The following is a 22,237-nucleotide window of genomic DNA, read 5'->3' as shown; positions in this document are numbered from 1 at the left end:
TTAACAATATATAACACAGTAAATAATAATTGCATAAATTCTTCTGTAATGTTATAAATCCCTGCTTCTCTTCTTTAAAAAATGAATCAGAGGTAGATCCTTCAGTACTGTGCTAACACTTGTTAATGCTGTTACATAAGTGCAGCTTGTTGGTTAGTACTGACAGATTCATAAACTGTCCATGCTTAGTATGAGTAAGCGCAGTCACATTATGTGTAATTATGCTCTAATGTAAACTACATTATGAGAAGGATGCAAGCAAATGAAAAATCTCATGCATGATGTACATGATCAAGAAAATCATTATACCCCTAAGAAATTGAGTTTAACCATTATTCAACTATAACCCTTCATGCAAATGTAGCACAGAACATTGAATTAGTTAGATTATTTGGAACTGATCCTGCAAAGCCATCAAAAGATACCTCAACTGATTGCTTTTGGATTTTGTTTATTTCCAACATTAGCTTTTCCCTCTCTGTGGTCAGGTCATTGATTAAAGCTTGGAGTTCCAGGGTCCTCTTGCTACTGCTTTGGAGTTGGAGGTGTAAGGCTGATATTTTTGCAGTGCTCTCCCCATCCATACTGTCCTTGCTTAGTTTCAGCTCATCTCTCTCCTGCCGAATTACCCTCAGCTCCTCTTCAAGCCTCAGCCTCTCCTTTGTCAGGTTCTGTGTTAGGCTCTTCAGCTTCTCGAGCTCTGTGTTATTTTCATTCAGCAAGCGGCTCTTCTCCTCAATGGTTTTATAGAGGCTCTCATTACGTAGGTTGAGCTCACGGATGCGAGTCTGCTCCTGCGTTAACTGATGCTTCAGCAACTTCAGCTCAGCCGTTATCTGGTTCAGTTGCTCTGTGGTTACTTTATGGTCCCTCAGACTCTTGTCCAGGGCCTCCTGCACAGCCTTGAGGTCCTGCTCAGACTTCCTCCCAGAAATGGAAACCTCTTCATGTGTGTTTTGTAGGGCGTTGATGGTAATGGTGTGCTCTCTGCAGGTCTGCGTCATTTTGGTCAGCTCAGCCTCTATCCTTTTCCTGCGTGTGAATTCCTCCCGTGCGGCCCTTTTCTCCTTCTCTAACTCAGCCTCCATCCCATCCAGAGAGCACTGGAGCTCCCGAATGCGGCTCTGTAGCCTCGCAGCACTCTGCTCCACTTTGGCCTTCTCGCTGGCCTGTTTCTCCAGTTCCACTCGGATAATACGCAGCTCCTGCTCAGACACTTTAAGCTTGTTGGCAGTCTCTGCATACGATGAGTTTTTGGTCTGCAGCTCAGCCTGGGATTGTTTCAGCCGACTGATCTCCATCTCCAGAGTTCTCCTTTTCTTACTTTCCTCCTCCAAGTTTTGTGTTAGCAGGCTGATCTTTCTGCTCTTCTCCTGGTTGCTCTCGGTGACCTCCTTTAGCCTGAAATCACCCTCTCCTCTCTGCTGGACCAGGCTTCTAAGTTGCACTTCCAACTCACTGCGCTTCCTGGTCTCCTCTGTCACTGAGGCCCTCTGCTGGTGGACCTCCTGGTCTGCTCTGCTCCTCTGTTCTTCTATCTGAGCTATGGACAGCCTCAGTCTCCTAAGCTCATCCTCTACATCACACTTCTCAGCAGTGAGTCTATCACAAAGTAGTTTTAGTTCTGCTGCATCCTCTTCCCGCTGTTGTGAGGCTTTCAGCACAGAGGTCTTGGTGACGTGGATCTCTGTTTCATACGTCTGTTTAAGCTGATTAATCTCCTGGTTGTACTGCATTCTTACCTTTGAGATATCCGACTCAGCCACTCGCCGACGTGTGGCCTCTTCATCTAGTAGCATCTTCAGCCTCTCGAGCTCTCGTTCCTTATCTTTCACTGACTTCTCAAGATCAAGCTTTGTCCAGTTGAGCTCCTCCAGTTCCTTTTGCCTGCGGCGGACGGCTGTCTCATACTCTTCTTGCTGGCTAGCGTAACGTTCCTCTGCCAGCCTCTTCTTTCTCTTCTCTTCATCCAGCTCATATGTGATGCGTGTCAGCTTGTCATTAAGCTCCTTCAACTGGCTGTTTGTGCTGTCCAGGTTCTCCCTGGCGGCATTAACTTGTATTGCTGAAGTTATTTTCACTTCCTCCATTGAACAAATCGTCTCTTTGGATTGACTGAGCTCTAGTTTATAACGAGCAAGAGCATCCTCCAGAGACTGGTTCTTTCTGGTGCGATCTCCAAGGTCTTCTTTGTGACGCTTCAATTCCTCCTCCAGCAGTTCAATCCTCGTGTTCCTCATCTGAGGAAAGCAAATAAACAAATAATGTTAAACAGTTTGTTATGTATTTTACATAATCATTGAAACATATTTGGTAATTCATCTTGGGTTTGTCATCCCTGCCATTTTATCTACTAAGCAGCATAGACATTCAATACACAAACACACATTATTTAAACGCAGAATTCACCTTCAACTCTTCCATGCTCTTTAACATTTCCCCCAGGAACTTGTAGTAGTCACTGGAACGGGTTAGCAGTTCAATGTAGCGAGACTGGAGGTCTGTTGCCTGATGAAATTAGAATAGGTAGATTCATATAAAAGCTAAGATCATATGTTAATTAAATATCTACCAGCTGTTTAAACAATGACATGTAACAAACAGATATACCATTAAATTAAGGGTATAATTAAAATAGTTCATAATCTGAAGCAAATGAGGGCGTAAAGTTTACATGCTATGATTAACCACCAGGATATCAACACAAATTAATTACTCAGTGGTATTATAGCTGGCGATTCACTTTGGACGTCAAATCTTTCATTGCCCCTAAAGTCCCAGCTAAAGTCAGTATCGTGTATTGTTAATTTTATTTGGTTAACCAAGTCAAGAGCCAAACAGCCCCTACCTCTTGTCTGACCACAGTCGCAGGAGACTGCAGCATCGTTCTCTTAAAAGGGATGTTCAGCAGAGTTTCTAGGCCTGCACTGTAAGAGGCCAGCTGCAGCTCATAGTCCTAAAAACACAACATCACATGTGCGTCATATGCTGATATGTATTGCTAATGTGAGCAGAATATGGCCAGACATTGTATTTGCAAACTGTTCAAATTAAGTAACTATTTTTGTCACGAACCTTGATGGAAGTAGCACAGGTGTCCGCGTCTTTCTGGACGTCCTCCACTTTCTCCTTCTTGCCTTTGATTTCAGTGTGAAGAGCCTGTGCGGCAAGCAGAGGGCAATATGAATTCACTAATCCAGTCTGGTACTAGAGTAACCAGCACATTTCCTATGCACACTCATTTCTAATGTGTAGACTGTCATTCTGCAAAAGTGGCAATTTTACCATGCCCTTTTTTGGCATGGCTTTGTAGCATAAACCTTTGAGATAAAGTAGTACCGATTCTAAATTCTATCACGCAAAACATAAACTGTATTGGGAAATATTGGGAAAGTCAGGCTCTACTTATAAAACAAGAACCTGAGTCTGTAATGGACATTTCCTCTTTTAAGTTCTGGACCAGCAATGTTAACAGATGACAGCATATACTTTAGTTGTTTTTTTGGATTTCCCCCCCTTTTTCTCTCCAATTGTACTTGGCCAATTACCCCACTCTTCTGAGCCATCCCGGTCGCTGCTCCACCCCCTTCTGCCGATCCGGGGAGGGCCGCAGACTACCACATGCCTCCTCCCATACATGTGGAGTCACCGGCTGCTTCTTTTCACCTGACAGTGAGGAGTTTCACCAGGGGGGACACAGCACATGGGAGGATCACGCTATTCCCCCCCAGTTCCCCCTCCCCTTCAAACAGGCGCCCCGACCGACCAGAGGAGGCGCTTGTGCACCAACCTGGATACATACCCACATCCGGCTTCCCACCCGCAGACACGGCCAATTGTGTCTGTTGGGACGCCCGACCAAGCCGGAGGTAACGCGGGGATTTGAACCAGCGATCCCCGTGTTGCTAGGCAACGGAATAGACCGCCATGCCAGCTGGACGCCCGAGACCATATACTTTTAAAACAAATGAGAGCGGCTGGTGGAGATTTTCAATTAAAATTCAAGTGACACATCAAATGTATCTGATGTTGTAGGAGAACTTTCCAACCACCGGTCACTGAGAGGCGGTTTTCATTCAAACCAAACACAACACCACCTAATTTCACTTATTTGTTCCCTCTCTGTGCTGATGTGATAAAACAAATGGTATGAGTTATTTCCACTGGGATGGAAACACCTGCCTTCTGTTGGTTAAGGTGATCCATAAGCGTCTGGATATCAGACTGCCTGGTCGTCTGCAGGTTATCTTGCCGCTTCCTGGCATTGTCTATCCACTGTTCCAGGGAAGCGCTCGTCTGCTGATAATGCCTCAGTTGTTTCTCCTGCTTTTCCAGGTCCCACACTCTGAGGGGGAAAGAGTGGGAGGAAGAGGAAAGGCAGGCGGTGGAGGGATATTTTTAGTTGCTCGTACTGGAAAATGAGGAACACAGCGTCAGGCAAGGTGCTTGGCCAGAGAGCGGTGAGAAGATCATATGATGGAATACTGTGAAATAGCAAAACACCACTGAGGGCTTATTAACGTAGTGCAAGTGTGTCCGTGTGTAAAACTTTTTACCTGCTATCAATCTGGGTCTGGATGCGGCGCCAGCGGTCAGACTTCTGATTCACTAGCTCCAAGTATTTGGACAAATCAACGTCACACTTGTGGAAGGACTGAGAGATCTGACCATTCCAGTGTAATGCCTTGGTCAGGTCAGACTCCATGGCCGTAAGCAGGTCTCTTTTCTGATCCAGCTCCAACTTCATTTGCTGCACAATAATTGAGAAATACTTGCATATTTTTTATGGTAAACTCACAAAAAACTGCTGCTGACTTACAATTAGTACTTTAATATGAAATATACAGTAGTGCATATTAGATAGTAGCAGCAGTAGTAGTAGCAGCAGTAGTAGTAGTGGTAGTAGTAGTAGTAGTAGTAGTAGTAGATAGACAACATTATTTCCCAATTCTTCAGAGGTTAAACAGTTAAACAGTGTCAGGAACCGTTCTGTTAACTAGGTCAAATGTGGTCAACATGTCAGACCTTCAGGGTGCTGCGGTAATTTTCCACCTCACGAAGGTCCAGAGAGGTGGTGTCCTTCTCTGTCAGACGCGCCTCGTGAACCTTGATGACATCCTCGGCCTGTAGGAGGCTCTGAAGCAAGGACTTGAGAGCTGACAGTCTGTTACCAAGACACATGAAAACACGCCATTACCTTTCTTTCTTTCTTTTTTTTGGATTTCCCCCCCCCCTTTTTCTCCCCAGCTGTATCCGGCCAATTACCCCACTCTTCTGAGCCGTCCCGGTCACTGCTCCACCCCCTCTGCTGATCCGGGGAGGGCTGCAGACTACCACATGCCTCCTCCCATACATGTGGAGTCGCCAGGCGCTTCTTTTCACCTGACAGTGAGGAGTTTCACCAGGGGGACGTAGCGCGTGGGAGGATCACGCTATTCCCCCCTGAACAGGCGCCCCGACCGACCAGAGGAGGCGCTAGTGCAGCGACCAGGACACATACCCACATCCCGCTTCCCACCCGCAGACACGGCCAATTGTGTCTGTAGGGACGCCCGACCAAGCCGGAGGTAACATGGGGATTCGAACCGACGATCTCCATGTTGGTAGGCAATAGAGTAGACCGCTATGCTACCCGGACGCCACACATTACTTTTCTGATGGTGACCAGACACAACAGCGGATGGATTAAAATCTCATCCCGCAACATGAGGTCAGTAAATCTGTCCATTGTCACAGTTTATGAGCAGTCGTAGGGTGAAATATTAATCTGACACTTACCACTGATCTCACACGGTACCATGTTTTCTTGTGCATCATTTAGTTTCTTATACAGAATTAACATGACAGTACCAAGGGAATAAGTAGGTATCGAGTTTATACCTCTGGAAGTAAGCTGAGGAGAAGCCCTGCAAGTCCCCGATTTTCAGGTTGATGATGTCCAGCTCAGAGTAGAGGAACTTTGCTTGCTCCGAGTCTGCAGGGGTCCCCTCAAGCTGCTTCAGGATCTTCTCTCTCAGATACAGGTACTCGTCGTGGACGGAATCTAGGTCTTTTTGCACGATCTGGACATCAATATGAAAAATGGACAATCGAGATGAAATCAAAGAATTGAACCGCTACGTCCAATTTTTGGTAAACTACTGTTTCATCACATATATAATGAGGACCTTTAAAAGTCTTTTTCTTTTGATTTTGGAGTTTGTGTCCAGATAGGTAAGGCTCATTGCATTTGACTTCTGTTGAGTCACGGGTATAACAGTGCAGCTGTGTTCGGAAAAATCATATACCTGCAGCTCGTGGAGGTGCTGCGTGCACTCATGGACGCTATTGTCCCCGAAATGAACATGGAGATGCTGAGTGAGGCTGGACTCCGCCAGCTCCAGCCTCTGTCGGAGAGCTTGCAAGCCGCTGAGCAGGGTTAGGTTTAAGGCGGAGCTGGGTTGGGCAGGCTTGGTGATGACTTTGGTGATGACTGTATTAGTGGCCGGTAAGGTTTGCGCCTTAACGGGCTCCTGCTTGGCAGGCTCCTGCTTCACGTCAACCACTTTGACAGGAGCTGTTGATAAAACGTTTGAGTAATTCATAAGAAATGATTAATCAAAGCAATTAATTATTTAACTCTTTCCTAAGAATAGAACTCCATTTACAAAACAGTACATATCAGTTTTTCAATCAGATGCAATATTTTCCCCCCCTTTTTTTCCTCCACAGCTGTATCCTGCCAATTAACCCACTCTTCCGAGTCTTCCCGGTCCCTGCTCCACCCCCTCTGCCGATCTGGGGAGGGCTGCAGACTACCGCACGTCTCCTCCGATACACGTGGAGTCGCCAGCTGTTTCTTTTCACCTGACAGTGAGGAGTTTGGCCAGAGGGGTGTAGCACGTGGGAGGATCAAGCTATTCCCCCCCGGTTCCCCCTCCGCCCCGAACAGGCGCCCCGACCGACCGACCGCTAGTGCAGTGACCAGGACACATACCCACATCCGGCTTTCAACCCGCAGACACAGCCAATTGTGTCTGTAGGGACGCCCGGCCAAGCCGGAGGTAACACAGGGATTCGAACCCGAGATCCCCGTGTTGGTCGGGAACAGAATAGACCGCTACGCCACCTGGATGCCCCAATCAGATGCAGTACCGACAATCTAGAGAGGACTTTTGTGATACTCACTGTATGTTGGCAGCTTGACAATCAGTGTGTCATAGCGAGTCTGAGCTCCAGCATACTGGCCCTGTATGCTTTTCTTGTCCTCTTCTCCGAACATCTCAGAGCCTTGGCTGTTGCGCAGGAACTCCTGGTAGTGAGTCTCCAGTCTTTTAATGACACTGCGGTACTCCTCGGGACGCATTTTGGACAGCTAAGAAGAACAGATGACAGAGAGGGGGGGTCAGTTTAAGGGACGGCGGCATAAGGTGACAGGGGAAAAAAAAGAAGCAGAAGACAGGCTGTTGTGACAGATTGTGTTTCAGGGTTATAGGTTAATTAAGATATAGTTCAGCTATGTATCCGGTGATTTCTCGTGGGAAATGCATGACTACGCTTACGGTCATTTTGAGGGGCAGAGAGTGCATGACAGACTACTGTCTCCAGGATATCTTACCATGCTCAGAGTGAGCGAGTTGATGTAACTGATGTCCTTCACACAGTACTGCCAGGAGATAAGACTCTTGATGTTGATGTAGAGCTGGTTCCAGATGCTCATGATGGCCTCATAGTACTGTTCATTCCTGACAAACAACAGAAAGGATTTGGAATGCACTCCCTTTTGGAGCAGAAAACAGTGTGCCACTGTGTGCCGATGAAGTGAGGGGAGCTAGCGCAGAAGATCACGAGTCTATAAAGTACAAGTGTAAATTATTTAATGTATCTACTTATGTATGAACATATGTTGATAGAGTGTGCAAATCCATCTTATGTATGCCAGTGCACAATAGACACACACAAATACACATTATACAGGAAAATAAGAGTCTTGCAAGCTAGAAAAGCACTATATAAAATGCAGACCATGTGTTTAATTTTATTTATACACTACTATATATACACCACATGTAATGTTTATTTACGCATTGATTCAGCTATGTGTTTGTGAACTGGTTAAATGGATGGCCAAGGTCAATTTTTAATTGCGTTAAGAAAATCTGCTTGAGCTGACAAATCAAAATCAGGAATCAGGGACAATTTATCGAAGAAAATAAATTAAAATAAATAATATGTATTTTAATAAATATTTAATAAATAAATATTAATACATAAATATTTACATTAATAAATATTTTTTATTTATATTATAATATGCATGTAAATATAATATAAATAAATAAACACTCATTTGTTTAGCTATATTAATAAATAAATAAATACATAAATATTTAATAAATTGGATAATTTTAATTTGATTTTATTTTTAATAATCTAAAAAACTAAATTAAATCAAAATAGCAAGTCCCCGCTTAGCTTCCTGTAAAGGTAGCCTAGGCTTCAAGAAACATATCAGTAAAAGATTGCAGCGGTGACGGAGATCTGTCGTTTTTTTTTCAGTCCTTTCTTCACCGGCTAAGTGAGCCTTACTTGGTGGCGAGGCCGACGCTCAGTGGGTTTGGTGGGGGGATGAGCAGACACACAGAAGGAATCAACATATCCAGCCCTCCGGGTCCCGTCACGAGCCACTTGCTGCGCTGGGAGTTGTCTTTCAGGATGCCTTCGTTTCCTTTGAAAATCCCCCTCTGCAGCACAACGACACCGGGGAAACGCTGAATAACATGTTCTGCCCCCTCACACCAAACAGTATGTCAGAGGGTCGGGTTGTGCGTGGGCTGTGTGTGTGTGTGTGTGTGTGTGTGTGTGTGTGTGTGTGTGTGTGTGTGTGTCCCCGTTGACACAATGCACATCTGACCTGGTCTTGTTTGAAGTCACAGAGGGCCTGGACAATGACGGCGCTGCTGCTCTTCTCCTCAGGGTTGCGAGGTCTCAGCCTGACGATGGTTTTGGACTTGATAACCAGACTTTGGACCTGCCTCTTGTTCTCCATTATCCTCTCCTTCTCTCTCTGTAAACAAGCAAATATAAAACATGTCTCTCAGAGCCCATTCGTCACCATTAGTGTCTTTACTCGAGATGATGCCTTCACTTATCTCTTATCACTCATTCACACTCAGGAACATCCCACATCTCCGTGGAGTGCTGAAAGTGAAAGTATTCTTAACATCCACGGGTTCACTTCCACACCTCAGTTTTTACAAGTCTATCCATAAAACCAGCCCGTCTGGTTAAAAACAAATGCAAACTGTTCCCAGTGGGGCTGGAATGCGGTGGCACAGAACACTCAATTGAACAAACCCCTCATGGTAATTCACTCGGTGTTACGTAAGCACCTCGCACCGAGTCTCACGAAATGCAAAGATACCTCCAGGTTTTTGAGGAGTTCCGTCAGGTTCTCCAGCGGCGTCTTTTTGTCACAAGTGAAGCTATTACGGACGTTCTCATGTTGCTTCTGCAGCTTCCCGTAGGTCTCGTTGGCTTCCTTGAAGAACTGTAGGTGGTAAAAGACAAGAGAAAAAAAAACACAACAACTTGCGATCAGCATCTATAGGAAACACTAACGCGACTACGTGAGTTTACTGACTGAAGAAGTGTGTCATAGAGCAGCATGTTGTGTTGTGTGTGTGTGCATGTGCGTGTTTTAGCATGTGTAGGAGAACGTTAACTGACCTGGCTGTAGGCGGCATTCTCCTTCAAGTGGACATGGATGCACTTGGTGATCTGCAGCAGCCAGCTCCACTGGGTCTGTAAGGTGTCCATGTAGGCCTGTGGCAGGAGAAACCAACATCGGTACAAAACATACTTCATGCCTTTCTATCACCCCACCGTGCCGTTTTAATAAGGCGGAAGTCCCTTATAGTCATCAGGTGTAGCGACTGGCTACTTGTGTACAGAGCAAAAGTTGCCGGGTGGAGCCATTCCTATGCAAATGGCGTTTAAATAATCTGGTTCTTGTGATCAAACAGTCAATTTAAAGTGATCACCCCCACCCCCACCCCCCCGTTTTTCTCCCCAGTTGTATCCAGCTAATCACCCCACTCTTCCAAGCCATCCCGGTCGCTGCTCCACCCCCTCTGCCGATCCGGGGGGGGCTGCAGACTACCACGTCTCCTCCAATAGCACATGTGGAGTCGCCAGCTGCTTCTTTTCACCTGACAGTGAGGAGTTTCACCAGGTGGACGTAGCGCCAGGGAGGATCACGCCAGTCCCCCCCGAACAGGCGCCCCAACTCAACAAAGGAGGTGCTAGTGCAGCGACCAGGACACATACCCACATCTGGCTTCCCACCCGCAGACACGGCCAATTGTGTCTGTAGGGACGCCCGACCAAGCCGGAGGTAACACGGGGATTCGAACCGACGATCTCCATGTTGGTAGGCAATAGAGTAGACCGCTACGCTACCCGGACGCCACACGTGACTTTTCTGGTGGTGACCAGAAACAACAGCGGATGGATTAAAATCTCATCCCGCAACATGAGGTCAGTAAATCTGTCCATTGTCACAGTTTACGAGCAGTCGTAGGGTGAAATATTAATCTGAGACTTACCGCTGATCTCACACGGTACCATGTTTTCTTGTGCATAATTTAGTTTCTTATACAGAATTAACATGACAGTACCAAGGGAATAAGGAGGTATCGAGTTTATACCTCTGGAAGTAAGCTGTGAAGTTTGTATTTTGATCTTCGATTTAAAAAACATTTTATTTTATTTTTTTAATGGGTGCGAGAGCTGGCGTTGGATAGGCTGAGGGAGCCTGGTCTCCTGCATCCCAATGGACCCAGGGACCACAGCCCTGCTCGGAGCAGCACTCGAACAGGACGCGCCAAGGGCGGTTTGGCGGCGGCCTTGCCTGGCGTCGACTGTGCAGTGTTTTTGTCCGCATCTGCGTTTGTGTCGTTGTGTGGAGAGCGGGGGAGGTGTGTCGAAAGTGTCTGGCTGGGAGAGCTGGCATCGGATTGGCTGGGGGAGCTTGGTCTGCTGCGCCCGGTGGGCCCAGGGACCACAGCCCTGCTCGGAGCTGCGCCCGGGGAGGAAGACCAAGTGCAGGCTAAGCTAACTGCTAGCCCATGCAGACCGGTACTTCCGACAGTCATCCTGGCTGGCGCTCCTTCTCTGTTTCTGGTGGTGTTGTTTTTGGAAATTTTGGATGTGTGTTTTTATCTTTTGTGCTGCACTGCTGTGGGCTGGGCGAAACCAAATTGCGTTTCTTTTGTGTACACAAGTACATGATAGAAATGACAATAAACCGTTCCTGATTCCCGATTCCTTCTGAGGATTCAGCCTGCTGTCATTAAAATGTACTTTATGCAACATTAAGCAACGTTACTGTAACCTGTAGCCGGTTTTTAAAGTCCTGTTTGAAGTGTTTGAAGCCGCTGATACTTTGTTACAACACAGCAGCCAGCAGTAGCTACTCTTATTCGGTCATTTACATCCAGTAAAATAGAGACATCGCCCGTTTCCTTACTTACCACATCAGCATGTGATGTGAGCACTAGAAGCAGTTTCCACTGTGGTGGCAGTCAGTGAGGACCACCCGATAAAATCGCTCACCTCAATCTTGTCGGAGGCAGGGTGGTTGTTGTTCAGGAGGCCGTCCACCTTCGTCTTCAGCTTATTCAGCTCCTTTTCCTTCTCCTCCAGGTCCCTCATCAGCCTCTGCCAGGTACAAAAAAAAGGAGAAAAAGTAAGCGACTTCATAGGCTAGAGCAGAATTACAGACTTGTCATCGCTTATTATTACAGAACCAATGGGTTTTTTTGGGGGGGGGGTTTGGGGGGGGATTCCCACCTCCTTTTTTCTCCCCAATTGTACTTGATCAATTACCCCACTCTTCCGAGCCATCCCGGTCTCTGCTCCACTCCCTCTGCTGATCCGGGGAGGGCCGCAGACTACCACGTGCCTCCTCCCATACATGTGGAGTCACCAGCCGCTTCTTTTCACCTGACAGGGAGGAGTTTCACCAGGGGGATGTAGCGCGTGGGAGGATCACGCTATTCCCCCCAGTTCCCCCTCCCTCCCGAACAGGCGCCCTTGACCGACCAGAGGAGGCGCTAGTGCAGCGACCAGGACACATACCCACATCCGGCTTCCCACCCGCAGACACGGCCAATTGTGTCTGTAGGGGCGCCCGACCAAGCCGGAGGCAACACGGGGATTTGAACCGGCGATCCCTGTGTCGGTAGGCAACGGAAGAGACCGCCACGCCACCCGGACGCCCTCGAACTGACGTTTGAAGGCAAACCAAACCAAAACAAGACAAGTCAAAAACAAAACAAAGACTCGACACATCAAATATTCAACTGTACCCGAACGCACCGACTAAGACGAGAGCATCTAACCTGGAAAACAGCAGCATGCGGTCTGAAATGCTTACCGAGTAGCTCTCCTGCTTTCTGGGGATGTACTGGTCAATGTTCTTGTCTCCCCAGTCAAAGACAAGCTCCTCCTCCTCCTTCTCATTAACCCACATGATGGCCCGTGAGATCTCCTCGATGATGCTCTGGAGCTCTTGCAGCTGACCCAAACGGCTGTAGGCCATTTTCTGAAAGACAGCAACGTAAATATTTCAACAGATTAACCAATGTGAAATGTCACCAATTTTCAGTAAACAAATTCAATAGTTGCTCCCCCCCCCCCTTTCTTTCTAGGTAGATGTGTTATGCAGAGGTTTGTTGTACCTGCAGGCTGTCCCATTCTTGATCCAGAGCGTGGAGGTTGGATCTGTCGCCCCTCATGTTCTGCAGAAGAGATGGTTTTTACGGTCAATTTGCACTGAAAGAGCACCAATAAACAGATTATAAAATGTTGTATCCGTGTAGCCATATAAGCTAACATCTGTTGCCACTACTCAAAGTCGATACTTTGTTGCAACATAAGATATCTTAAGCATTACGCTTACTGAGCTGAAAGATGAACTGAAAATCGCTGAAGATTCAAGAAACTTATTGCCATACAACCAGGTTGGTGGTATTTATTGACGGTACGTTGTCTACAGTGTTACGGTTACGGTGTTTCTGTTGAAATAATGCGATTATACAGATTCCTAAAAGACTCCTTATGGAAATAAAGACACGGAGAAAGGCCCTCACCAATTCATCCCGGGCTCGATCCACCTCCTGGTTTCTCTGGATGGAGCTGTGGTATTTTTTGTGGCTAAGGATTTGCTGTTCAAGTGAGGCCGAGTCTTCCCCCCACGGAGATGTCTCAATCAGACGCTATGTGAGACAGGGACGCAGCTGATTAGATCACTGAAAAACAAACACTAGACCTCCGACATGCCTTTACAGCACCACAAATGACCTCATCAAAAAATTTTGTTTTTTTTTTGTTGTTGTTGTTGCATGGCACCTGTATGGCACTTGTGCCATTATGGTGCCACAAGGTGCCATTATGTCAGAGAAACCCAATCACGTCTTTCTCTTGTTTGCCCTCTAGGGGTCAGCATATCACCATCAAGCGCATCCACTGTCTACTCGACTGTCTTCAGCAGAAAACTATTCCAACTATTCCCCCCCAACCAGGGTTCAAAGCCCTCAGCTTTGATAAGCACTCTGCTTGACAAACCGCCCATTAGCCTGTCCCTCCTCTGAACTTGCACATTTTTTTTCCTCCCCCCTTTTTCTCTCCAGCCTTTTGTTTTCTCACCACACCCTTCCTTTATGATTTCAAGGCTGAAGGGCCTTACGGTGTGCACGCCGTGAGACTACGAGGAGCAATAAAAGCAGCAGAAATAAGAGTGAGACAGTTGCAGCTCGATAAAACGTGTGTGCAACAGCTCAAAACACGAGCCAAAGGTACACCGGAGGCCTTGGGTGGGGCGCGGACAGAAAACGACGCAGTCTGGTTTTTAGTTTCAGTTCTAGCAGCAAGACCTCCTACCAACGGAACATTTCTCAACACAAGGACTTTGGGAAAGTCAATGGACTATGACTGATACAGCTTGGAGAAGTGGGGAAATTAAAGGCTGTATGTTTGTGTGTGGGCGGGCGGGCCAATAATGGTGGTGGTGTGTGTGTGAGTGTAGGGTTAGAGTTGGGGGGGAGGGGGGGTAGAGTCAATGTAAGGGCGTTTTCCCATGAGCCTGTCAAACATCATTCAAACTGCCTTGTCCCATAAGGCCTGAGTCAGTAGAGTGTCAGATTTCACACTCCTTCACTTCTCTTCTCATTTTCTCTTGCTTTCTCGGCTTCATCGTGGCTCTCTCTCTCTCTCTCTCTCTCTCTCTCTCTCTCTCTCTCTCTCTCTCTCTCTCTCTCTCTCTCTCTCTCTCTGTCTTGCTCTCTCTTTGTCTCTCCCTCGCTCCCTCAACATATCTCGCTTCCCGTCTGACCCCGCAGCTCATGTGATGGCAGTACGTCCAAATTGGTTCAGTCACAAGCCAGCTTGGAATATGTGATAAGAGGAGTGCCACGGATCCACTTCTCCTTTATAACTCACACACAAAAACACACACACACACACACACACACGGATACACAACCACTCAAACCAACACCGAGCTGCCTGAGCGTGAATAGACATCTGGGAGTTCCTAAATGATGCCGTCACTGAGCGTATCCTCCATATTCGCCTTGAGGGGCGATAACGTCACAGCCAAGTGTGAAGCGCTTACCTTCTGCTGAGCAATCCAGGCCATGGCATCGTGGAAGCTCCTCCCAACATCTATGGAGCCCACGCTGCCTCTGCTTCGTCTGACGGTCGCCCCACCGAGAGACTGTTGGATAGCACCGTGCATGTGCTGCAGCTGATCCAGTCTGCAGAGATGGAAAAAAAAGTGCTTTGTGAATTTTATAAGGGTACATTTCACGCTCCTCTTCAAAGGGCACAGATGTGAAATACCGTACTTCCTGGACTATAAGTCGCTGTTTTTTTTTTGTTTTTTTTACTCGTCTGGCTGGTTCTGCAATTTATATTCTAAAGCGACTTATATAATGCAATTTGGTTTTTGTACGAATACGCTGCATTTCAACTACTGCCACTAGATGGCACTGCTTAATCTTGTGACCCAATCGGCTCTGTGCATGACTGTAGTCCACTGACTTCCGGTTTTTGCCAGTTTCCTGTTTGTTGGCGTGCGCTGTTGACAATGGCATATTTTTGGCGATGCCTGCAAGATTGACCGTGGATAAATGGCAACCACATGCGCACACCTGTCCACACACTTTCACCTGCACCTCCCAGCACACGGGTGAAACGTTTCAAGTTGTACATATCAAGTTACGTCCCCAATTATGAGGATGGAATTATGGACGTACGTTGATATGTACAACTTGAAACGTTTCACCCGTGTGCTGGGAGGTGCAGGTGAAAGTGTGTCGACAGTTGTGTGCATACAGTTGCCATTTATCCACGGCAAATCTTGCAGGCATCGCCAAAAATATGCCATTGTCAACAGCGCACGCCAACAAACAGGAAACCGGAAGTCAGTGGACTACGGTTATGCAGAGTCCGCCCATAGAAACCGAACGAGTAGAACGGACACCGAACTGTTAGCCGTGGTCATTCGAGTAGCTCGACAGAAAATGGCGACTGCTGCTAGTTGCTATGGTGCCGACCCACGTCAGCAGAGGTGTAAAAACCAGGCCCAGGAAGTAAATGTCCAAACCGTGTATTTGCTCCAACCGTGTTACTAAACCAGCTGACGTCATTAGCTAGTTTCCCCTACCTAAGTTGAGGAGTGCTGTTGACCAATGTAACCGGTTATTTTCTTGCCCGGTGCGGGATTCGATACCCACAAGGTGACATCGCTAACCGCTCGGCTAAAGGGTCAGACCCGTTAGCTAGGGGGCTAACGGGTCTTAATAGTAGTTTACACTAGAATCTGCTGGTGTGGTGCATGAGTGGAGCAAATACATGGTTTGGACTTTTACTTTCTGGACCTGGTTTTTACACCGCTGCACGTCAGTGGGGCTGTTAATGTTCGTACTACGTCACCGCTCGTCTGGCCGTTACTGCAAAGCCTCACTTTCAGCGACTCCGCGACTTGCCGTAAGTCGGCTTGCACGGAGGTTTTTCCGAAAGTTAGCCCGCTACAACGGTCACGGCTCTTTGCAGGGGCAGCGGCTCAAATGGCCGCCGCGGCTCTGACCATCCTGCTGTGTTGGTTTGAAGTGGAATGACGTTCTACTGTCATTCAATTTCTACGGTACCATATAACCATATAAATGCGACTTATCGCAGCACTAGCGCCTCCTCTGGTCGGTCGGTTCAGAGGGGAGGAGGAACTGGGAGGGGGGGTAGCGTGATCCTCCCACGCGCTACCCCCCCCCTGGCGAAACTCCTCACTGTCAGGTGAAAAGAAGCGGCTGGTGACTCCACATGTATGGGAGGAGGCATGTGGTAGTCTGCAGCCCTCCCCGGATCAGTCTCTCTCTCTCTCTCTCTCTCTCTCTCTCTCTCTCTCTCTCTCTCTCTCTCTCTCTCTCTCTCTCTCTCTCTCTCTCTCTCTGTCTCTTTCTGTCTCTCTGTCTGTCTGTCTGTCTCTCTCTCTCTCTCTCTCTCTCTCTCTCTCTCTCTCTCTCTCTCTCTCTCTCTCTCTCTCTCTCTACTCCTGTATTTTCACAGTGTGTCTGGTGTGTGGTGTGTGTCTGTGTGAGAGTCTATAAACGGCCAAACTAAAGCACTTGGGGCCTTGATTCTTTTTGGAGGTTATTGGGGATGATCAGGGGCACCTATAAAAAAATAGCGGAACATTAAAATTATGCATAATTAATTATGCACAAATATGCAAAATCTGCATTTTTCTAAAAATGGCTAAAAACCACGTTTCTCGGCATTTCAGATGATTCTGAGCATCTTTGATTTTTTCACCTATAAATTTTTTTTTTCTGGGACTTAGAAATGTTTTGGCATTATGCAAAATAAATGCATTTTTGCAAAAATGCACTTATAATCCTCATTTTTTTTGGAGGTGGTAGGTATTGTTCCAGAGAGGACCAGAAAAATAGCAGAAAATTAAAATAATTATAATAATTATGCATAATTATGCAAAATATGCATTTTCTAAAAATGGCTAAAAACCACTTTTCTCGGCGTTTCAGATGATTCTGAGCATTTGGGGGGAGGGAGTTGGAGTGGGGGGGGGTTTAGGGGCAGGGGGAAGGCGGTTAGCTGGCGGGATGAAGAGGAGGGAGATTTAGACGGGTGGAGAACCAAACCGCTACGTTGTAGCGGGGTTCTTCTAGTATCTATATAGTCCCCTCACAACAACGCATTTTTTGTTGAGTGCGACTAATACTCCAGTGCGACTTGTAGTCTGGGAAATACGGTAGGTGGGTGAAGTAAATCAGTGAATAATATTACACACAACAGACCCACCCGCAGATCACCTTTGGTTTTGTGGTGCCACCTGTTTGGCGCTTTGGTGAAATGTATTTCACATAAAACATGTGTTTTTGGGTGGAAAAGTATCAATTTAAAATATTAAGGTTAATGCTATTCATACCCTTTCTGTCTGAAGACTAGATTTTGCAGTGTTTTTTTCAAAACCGAAAGGATTCTCCCTACAAAGCACAAATTCACTTGTGAGATCTTGTACAGGCATAGCCACACACACACACACACACACACACACACACACACACACACACACACACACACACACACACACACACACACGTCTTGTATTACCTTCTAAATAAGTCATGAGGAACACGCATGTGCTGTAAGTCCAGGGCACATCTCTTCAGCTGCTCCAGGGTCTCTGAACTCATGGCCAGCAGCTTCTCTGCCTCCAGGACTGGACCACCCTAGAAGGCCACATGAGCAAGACAACAACACCGGTCAGTCAACGCCCCAATTCTACTCTATTTGAATAAAAAAAAAACCCCGGTAACACTTTAGTATGGGGAACGTAGTCACCATTAATTAGGTGCTTATTAGCATGCAAATTAGCAACATATTGGCTCTTCATTGGTCATCGTTACGTACTCATTAATGCCTTATTCTGCATGGCCTTATTATACAACCAGTAAGCCATTAACTATGAGTTTTCCCTCTATAACCTCAGAAGTATTGCTTACTAGTAGTACCATCTCAATATGGTTTGCTTAATATGGCCTTTATAAGGTGGTAGTACCACAAGAAGAGTTATTCTCCCTTACTAACACTTAATGAATATGCTCTGTTCTTACATAACAACACACAAAACTACAAGGCTTCATAGTGTTACATTACTGTAAATTAAGTTGTTGTTACTTAGAATATGTTCCCCATACTAAAGTGACATCATGATCATTACTAATTCACTAGTAATTAAGTTTTTTTTATGTTCCCCATGCTAAAGTGTCACCAAAACCCCCCAAAAAAACCAAGAAAAGAGAAAGAGAAAGAAAAAGAAAAATAATGAAAATAAAAGCAATAAAAGTGAAAATGAAAGCAAGCAACAAAGAAATGAAAGGACAAAAACCCAAAGTAGCTATCCAGCTCCTATATCAGCTGCATAAAGAGCTGACCATCTGGAAGTTGTTTGTTCATATCTGAGGAGGAATCAGCATCGCTGCCTGGCTAGTCATACAGACAGCTACCGAGCACAGTAGTGCAGTGAAACAAAATGTGAGGTAATAATAACACAACTCTGACGATACCAAATAAATAGCAAATGCCACTCAAAATAACAGCTTCATCGCATCGTTATTACTGTTGAGGTCACTGCTGTTGCCATTGGTCTTACCACCATGCAGGCGTGCAATGTTATTTTATCATGCAAAACTGAAAAGCATCATGCTGTAAGACAGTGTGTGCATGCATGTGTGTGTGTGCATGTGTATGTGTGTGGGGGGGGTTCACTCTTACACTCTGGAGAATATGCTGTGCTCTCTCAAGGTATTCTTGCCCCTGGTTCTGCAGGTACCCCGCTTTATGCTGGATGTTGACCACACTAGCAAGGAGCGGAAAAAAAGAGAAACAACAAGGGGTGACTGACTGTCTGTATTATAGCCTTGGATGATGCAATGCCACTGAAAAGATCCAAGTAACACACAGCCACGATACAAAGTTTCACTGACAAACTATCAAAATAACGTTGTGTGTTTTTTGTGCCAGCCGTCCTGACTTTCATTAGATTTACAATAGAAAAGCTCTGTTAAAGGGGGATTCTTCAATTAAGGGAGGGTTTTCTGTCCCCTAGGGTAGATTTTCAAGGGGGGAAAACAACAATTATTGTGTTTGTTAGTCAGGTTGTGTTAGCTATGAAGAAACAATAGATGTGTGTCTCAGTGAGGACATTTTAATACTTGTTCAGCATGTTGAAAATGTGGCAGAACGTCCCTGTTGTGGGCTTGTCCCCAACCCAGACCTTTTAACTCCCCCTCTATAATAAAGTAATAAAAACGGTTGAATTCATTAAAAGCTCGGCTTTGCATTTTCTCGCAATATTTTAAAAGATATATTTTTCCACATTCATATGGGTTTATATGTGCACACTTACACATCGCTGGCCCTCATACACGTGTCGTCACGTCACGCCCAGCATTTTAGAGCAGTGGTTCTCAACCTTTTTGGGGTCCTGGACCCCCTGCGTATTTTTGATCTACCCTGAGGACCCCTCCACCTGATCTTGGGGGAGGGGGGTTGCAATTTGTTAGAAACAGTAGAAACTGCCTTTTAAATTGCATTATAGCATTTATTCACTCTTTGGGGCAAAAATAAGAGCTTTCAGTTGTAACTTAGATTTAGTTAACAAAACAGAATTCTTATGCAGTAACTTTCAGATATATGTAACAAAACAGAATATGTATTCAGTAACTTTCAGATATATGTAACAAGACAGAATATGTATTCAGTAACTTTCAGATATATGTAACAAAACAGAATATGTATTCAGTAACTTTCAGATATATGTAACAAAACAGAATTCTTATGCAGTAACTTTCAGATATATGTAACAAAACAGAATTCTTATGCAGTAACTTTCAGATATATGTAACTAAACAGAATATGTATTCAGTAACTTTCAGATATATGTAACAAAACAGAATTCTTATGCAGTAACTTTCAGATATATGTAACTAAACAGAATATGTATTCAGTAACTTTCAGATATATGTAACAAAACAGAATATGTATTCAGTAACTTTCAGATATATGTAACTAAACAGAATATGTATTCAGTAACTTTCAGATATATGTAACTAAACAGAATATGTATTCAGTAACTTTCAGATATATGTAACAAAACAGAATATGTATTCAGTAACTTTCAGATATATGTAACAACACAGAATATGTATTCAGTAACTTTCAGATATATGTAACAAAACAGAATTCTTATGCAGTAACTTTCAGATATATGTAACTAAACAGAATATGTATTCAGTAACTTTCAGATATATGTAACAAAACAGAATATGTATTCAGTAACTTTCAGATATATGTAACAAAACAGAATATGTATTCAGTAACTTTCAGATATATGTAACAAAACAGAATATGTATTCAGTAACTTTCAGATATATGTAACAACAGGATTTTTATGCAGTAACTTTTAACAATGCAAACGGGAGCGAGATCTCTTATTAAAATACAATAAATGACACTTGTGAAACAGATGTAATTAGAGAAAAAAGTCCTGTTACCCTTTATAGTTTAGGTAGATAAAGGTCTCCGTCACATTTGAGTAAAATAATCCTATTTCTATAAATGTCATAGGATCTTTTTTTTTTAAAGAGGTTTTATTTTCACTGACCCCTTGCAATTACACCACGGACCACTAGGGGTCCGCGGACCCCCGGTTGAGAAACACTGCTTTAGAGCAACGACGCTTTTTCAAGCAACAACAATGTGGTTGCCGTGGAAACGAGGAGCCGCCGGAGGCGCGTGAGCGGTCATGGCGGAGGCTTGACTTGTTCCATGTCCGCGAGTGTGACGTGAAGAGGTACATTGTAACGTGCATGGATAAGGAGACGCGCTGGCCGCTGGCTCGCGCGCCTGACCCTTTGGTCGGGCGGTTAGCGACGGCTCCTGCGGTGCGGGCGACACGGGTTCGCGTCCCGGCCACGGCACTTCCTGAGCCATCACCGAACACGCTGCCGGTCCGAGTGTTTTAGTTCAGAAAGGAGACGCGTCGCTTCATTCACGTGTACTGACCGCACGTCGTGCGCTTCGCCGACGTTTTTCCTCCAAAAAGTGGCCATTACCGTCACGACTTTGGACACGGCGTCGTGACGTCAACCCTATTTGGCAGGAGGAGCCGAGCGAGGCTAAGATATTGGCTCCCGGACCACTTTCAGAAGAGCTTTCGGAAAAGGGGGGGGGGATTAAAAAAAAACAAACAGATTTTAAAGAATTTTTTTTTCTCCAAAATTTCAAAAGCCAAAAGTGCCCCAAATTGAAGAATCACCCTGATATCAGCGATTAGCCTTTATCAGTCAGTGTGTGTGTGTGTGTGGGGGGGGGGGGGGGGTGAGAGGAGGGGGGGTGAAGGGGGACGGGGGAGGTGAGAGGAGGGGGGTGAAGGGGGACGGGGGAGGTGAGAGGAGGGGTGGGGGGGTTTAATGGGTGTGAACGGTGATTAGAGACGTTCCCAAGAATTCCCAGTAAAAGATCCCAGATACTGGGCAAGACTGCGGGGCGCCGAGCTCCTTCTACTTCCCTCTACACGGGACGGACGATAAAACAATAATAACAATAACAAAAGGAAAACAAGGTCGACTTTATCCCACGTTTGCCGTCGGTTAGCTTAGTAAGACGCGACCTTGGTCCCGTCAACTTCCCACCGACATGAATCTGTGTTTGGGTTTTCCTTCATTTCCCCCCACAGTTCCCTAACAAACAGGTGCGCTCCCCCGTCTTACCTCGCACCTCCTCCTCCTCCTCCTCCACCACCGCTCATGCTCATGTGCATTTTCTGTCCTCCGCCGCCGTGCACCGAGCTCCTGGTGACGGTGTTGTAGCTGTATCCTTCCGCGTAGTCCGCCGGGAAGCCGTTGCCGCCGACGAACACGGGGACGTCGGTCCGGAAACTAGCGCTGGCCAGGTCCGGTCGGGAATTACTCCTGGGACCCATGGCGGGGAGTCTCGACTGAGACCCGCGCAAACTCATCTTCTTCTTCTTCTTCTTCTTCTTCTTGCTGAGTTTAAGTACGCGGCCCTCGGTGGAAAAGCAGTACCGTCGTCCAAGTTGTTGCGGGTCGACTGTCCAGAAGGGGAGGGGGAGAGAGAAAAAAAGAGGACGGGTGGTGTTGCGCCGCCTGTT

General features: G+C 46.0%; 1 protein-coding gene and 1 long non-coding RNA gene across 3 annotated transcripts in view; one reads left to right on the top strand and one right to left on the bottom strand.

Annotated features, from left to right (window-relative positions):
- LOC130123650 (uncharacterized) overlaps positions 1 to 12,784 on the top strand; it is a 25,266-nt gene extending 12,482 nt beyond the window's left edge. Inside the window, exons 2-3 of the long non-coding RNA XR_008811340.1 lie at positions 5,248 to 5,710; positions 12,693 to 12,784. This is a non-coding gene — a long non-coding RNA (uncharacterized LOC130123650). The remainder of the gene's footprint in view (positions 1 to 5,247; positions 5,711 to 12,692) is intronic.
- The window catches only part of LOC130123644 (desmoplakin-A-like), a 26,280-nt gene extending 4,043 nt beyond the window's left edge, over positions 1 to 22,237 (bottom strand). Inside the window, exons 1-23 of one of the 2 annotated variants that reach the window (XM_056292878.1) lie at positions 21,837 to 22,237; positions 18,838 to 18,922; positions 17,674 to 17,792; positions 14,657 to 14,798; positions 13,134 to 13,259; positions 12,723 to 12,782; positions 12,419 to 12,586; positions 11,596 to 11,700; positions 9,709 to 9,804; positions 9,404 to 9,529; positions 8,894 to 9,046; positions 8,569 to 8,723; positions 7,598 to 7,724; positions 7,168 to 7,354; positions 6,288 to 6,556; positions 5,881 to 6,062; positions 5,026 to 5,164; positions 4,557 to 4,750; positions 4,183 to 4,345; positions 3,076 to 3,159; positions 2,849 to 2,956; positions 2,410 to 2,508; positions 426 to 2,240 (exon numbers count right to left, since the gene is read on the bottom strand). In XM_056292878.1, coding sequence (XP_056148853.1) covers positions 426 to 2,240; positions 2,410 to 2,508; positions 2,849 to 2,956; positions 3,076 to 3,159; positions 4,183 to 4,345; positions 4,557 to 4,750; positions 5,026 to 5,164; positions 5,881 to 6,062; positions 6,288 to 6,556; positions 7,168 to 7,354; positions 7,598 to 7,724; positions 8,569 to 8,723; positions 8,894 to 9,046; positions 9,404 to 9,529; positions 9,709 to 9,804; positions 11,596 to 11,700; positions 12,419 to 12,586; positions 12,723 to 12,782; positions 13,134 to 13,259; positions 14,657 to 14,798; positions 17,674 to 17,792; positions 18,838 to 18,922; positions 21,837 to 22,084 — 4,950 coding nt within the window. In that variant the 5' untranslated portion in view covers positions 22,085 to 22,237. The remainder of the gene's footprint in view (positions 1 to 425; positions 2,241 to 2,409; positions 2,509 to 2,848; positions 2,957 to 3,075; positions 3,160 to 4,182; positions 4,346 to 4,556; positions 4,751 to 5,025; positions 5,165 to 5,880; positions 6,063 to 6,287; positions 6,557 to 7,167; positions 7,355 to 7,597; positions 7,725 to 8,568; positions 8,724 to 8,893; positions 9,047 to 9,403; positions 9,530 to 9,708; positions 9,805 to 11,595; positions 11,701 to 12,418; positions 12,587 to 12,722; positions 12,783 to 13,133; positions 13,260 to 14,656; positions 14,799 to 17,673; positions 17,793 to 18,837; positions 18,923 to 21,836) is intronic. The other variant, XM_056292879.1, reaches the window with a different exon arrangement.

The sequence above is a fragment of the Lampris incognitus genome, chromosome 14, assembly GCF_029633865.1.
Source record: "Lampris incognitus isolate fLamInc1 chromosome 14, fLamInc1.hap2, whole genome shotgun sequence".
NCBI lineage: Eukaryota > Metazoa > Chordata > Actinopteri > Lampriformes > Lampridae > Lampris > Lampris incognitus.
The sequence above is the reverse complement of the archived record's forward strand: the minus strand, read 5'-3'. Positions and strand labels throughout refer to the sequence as shown.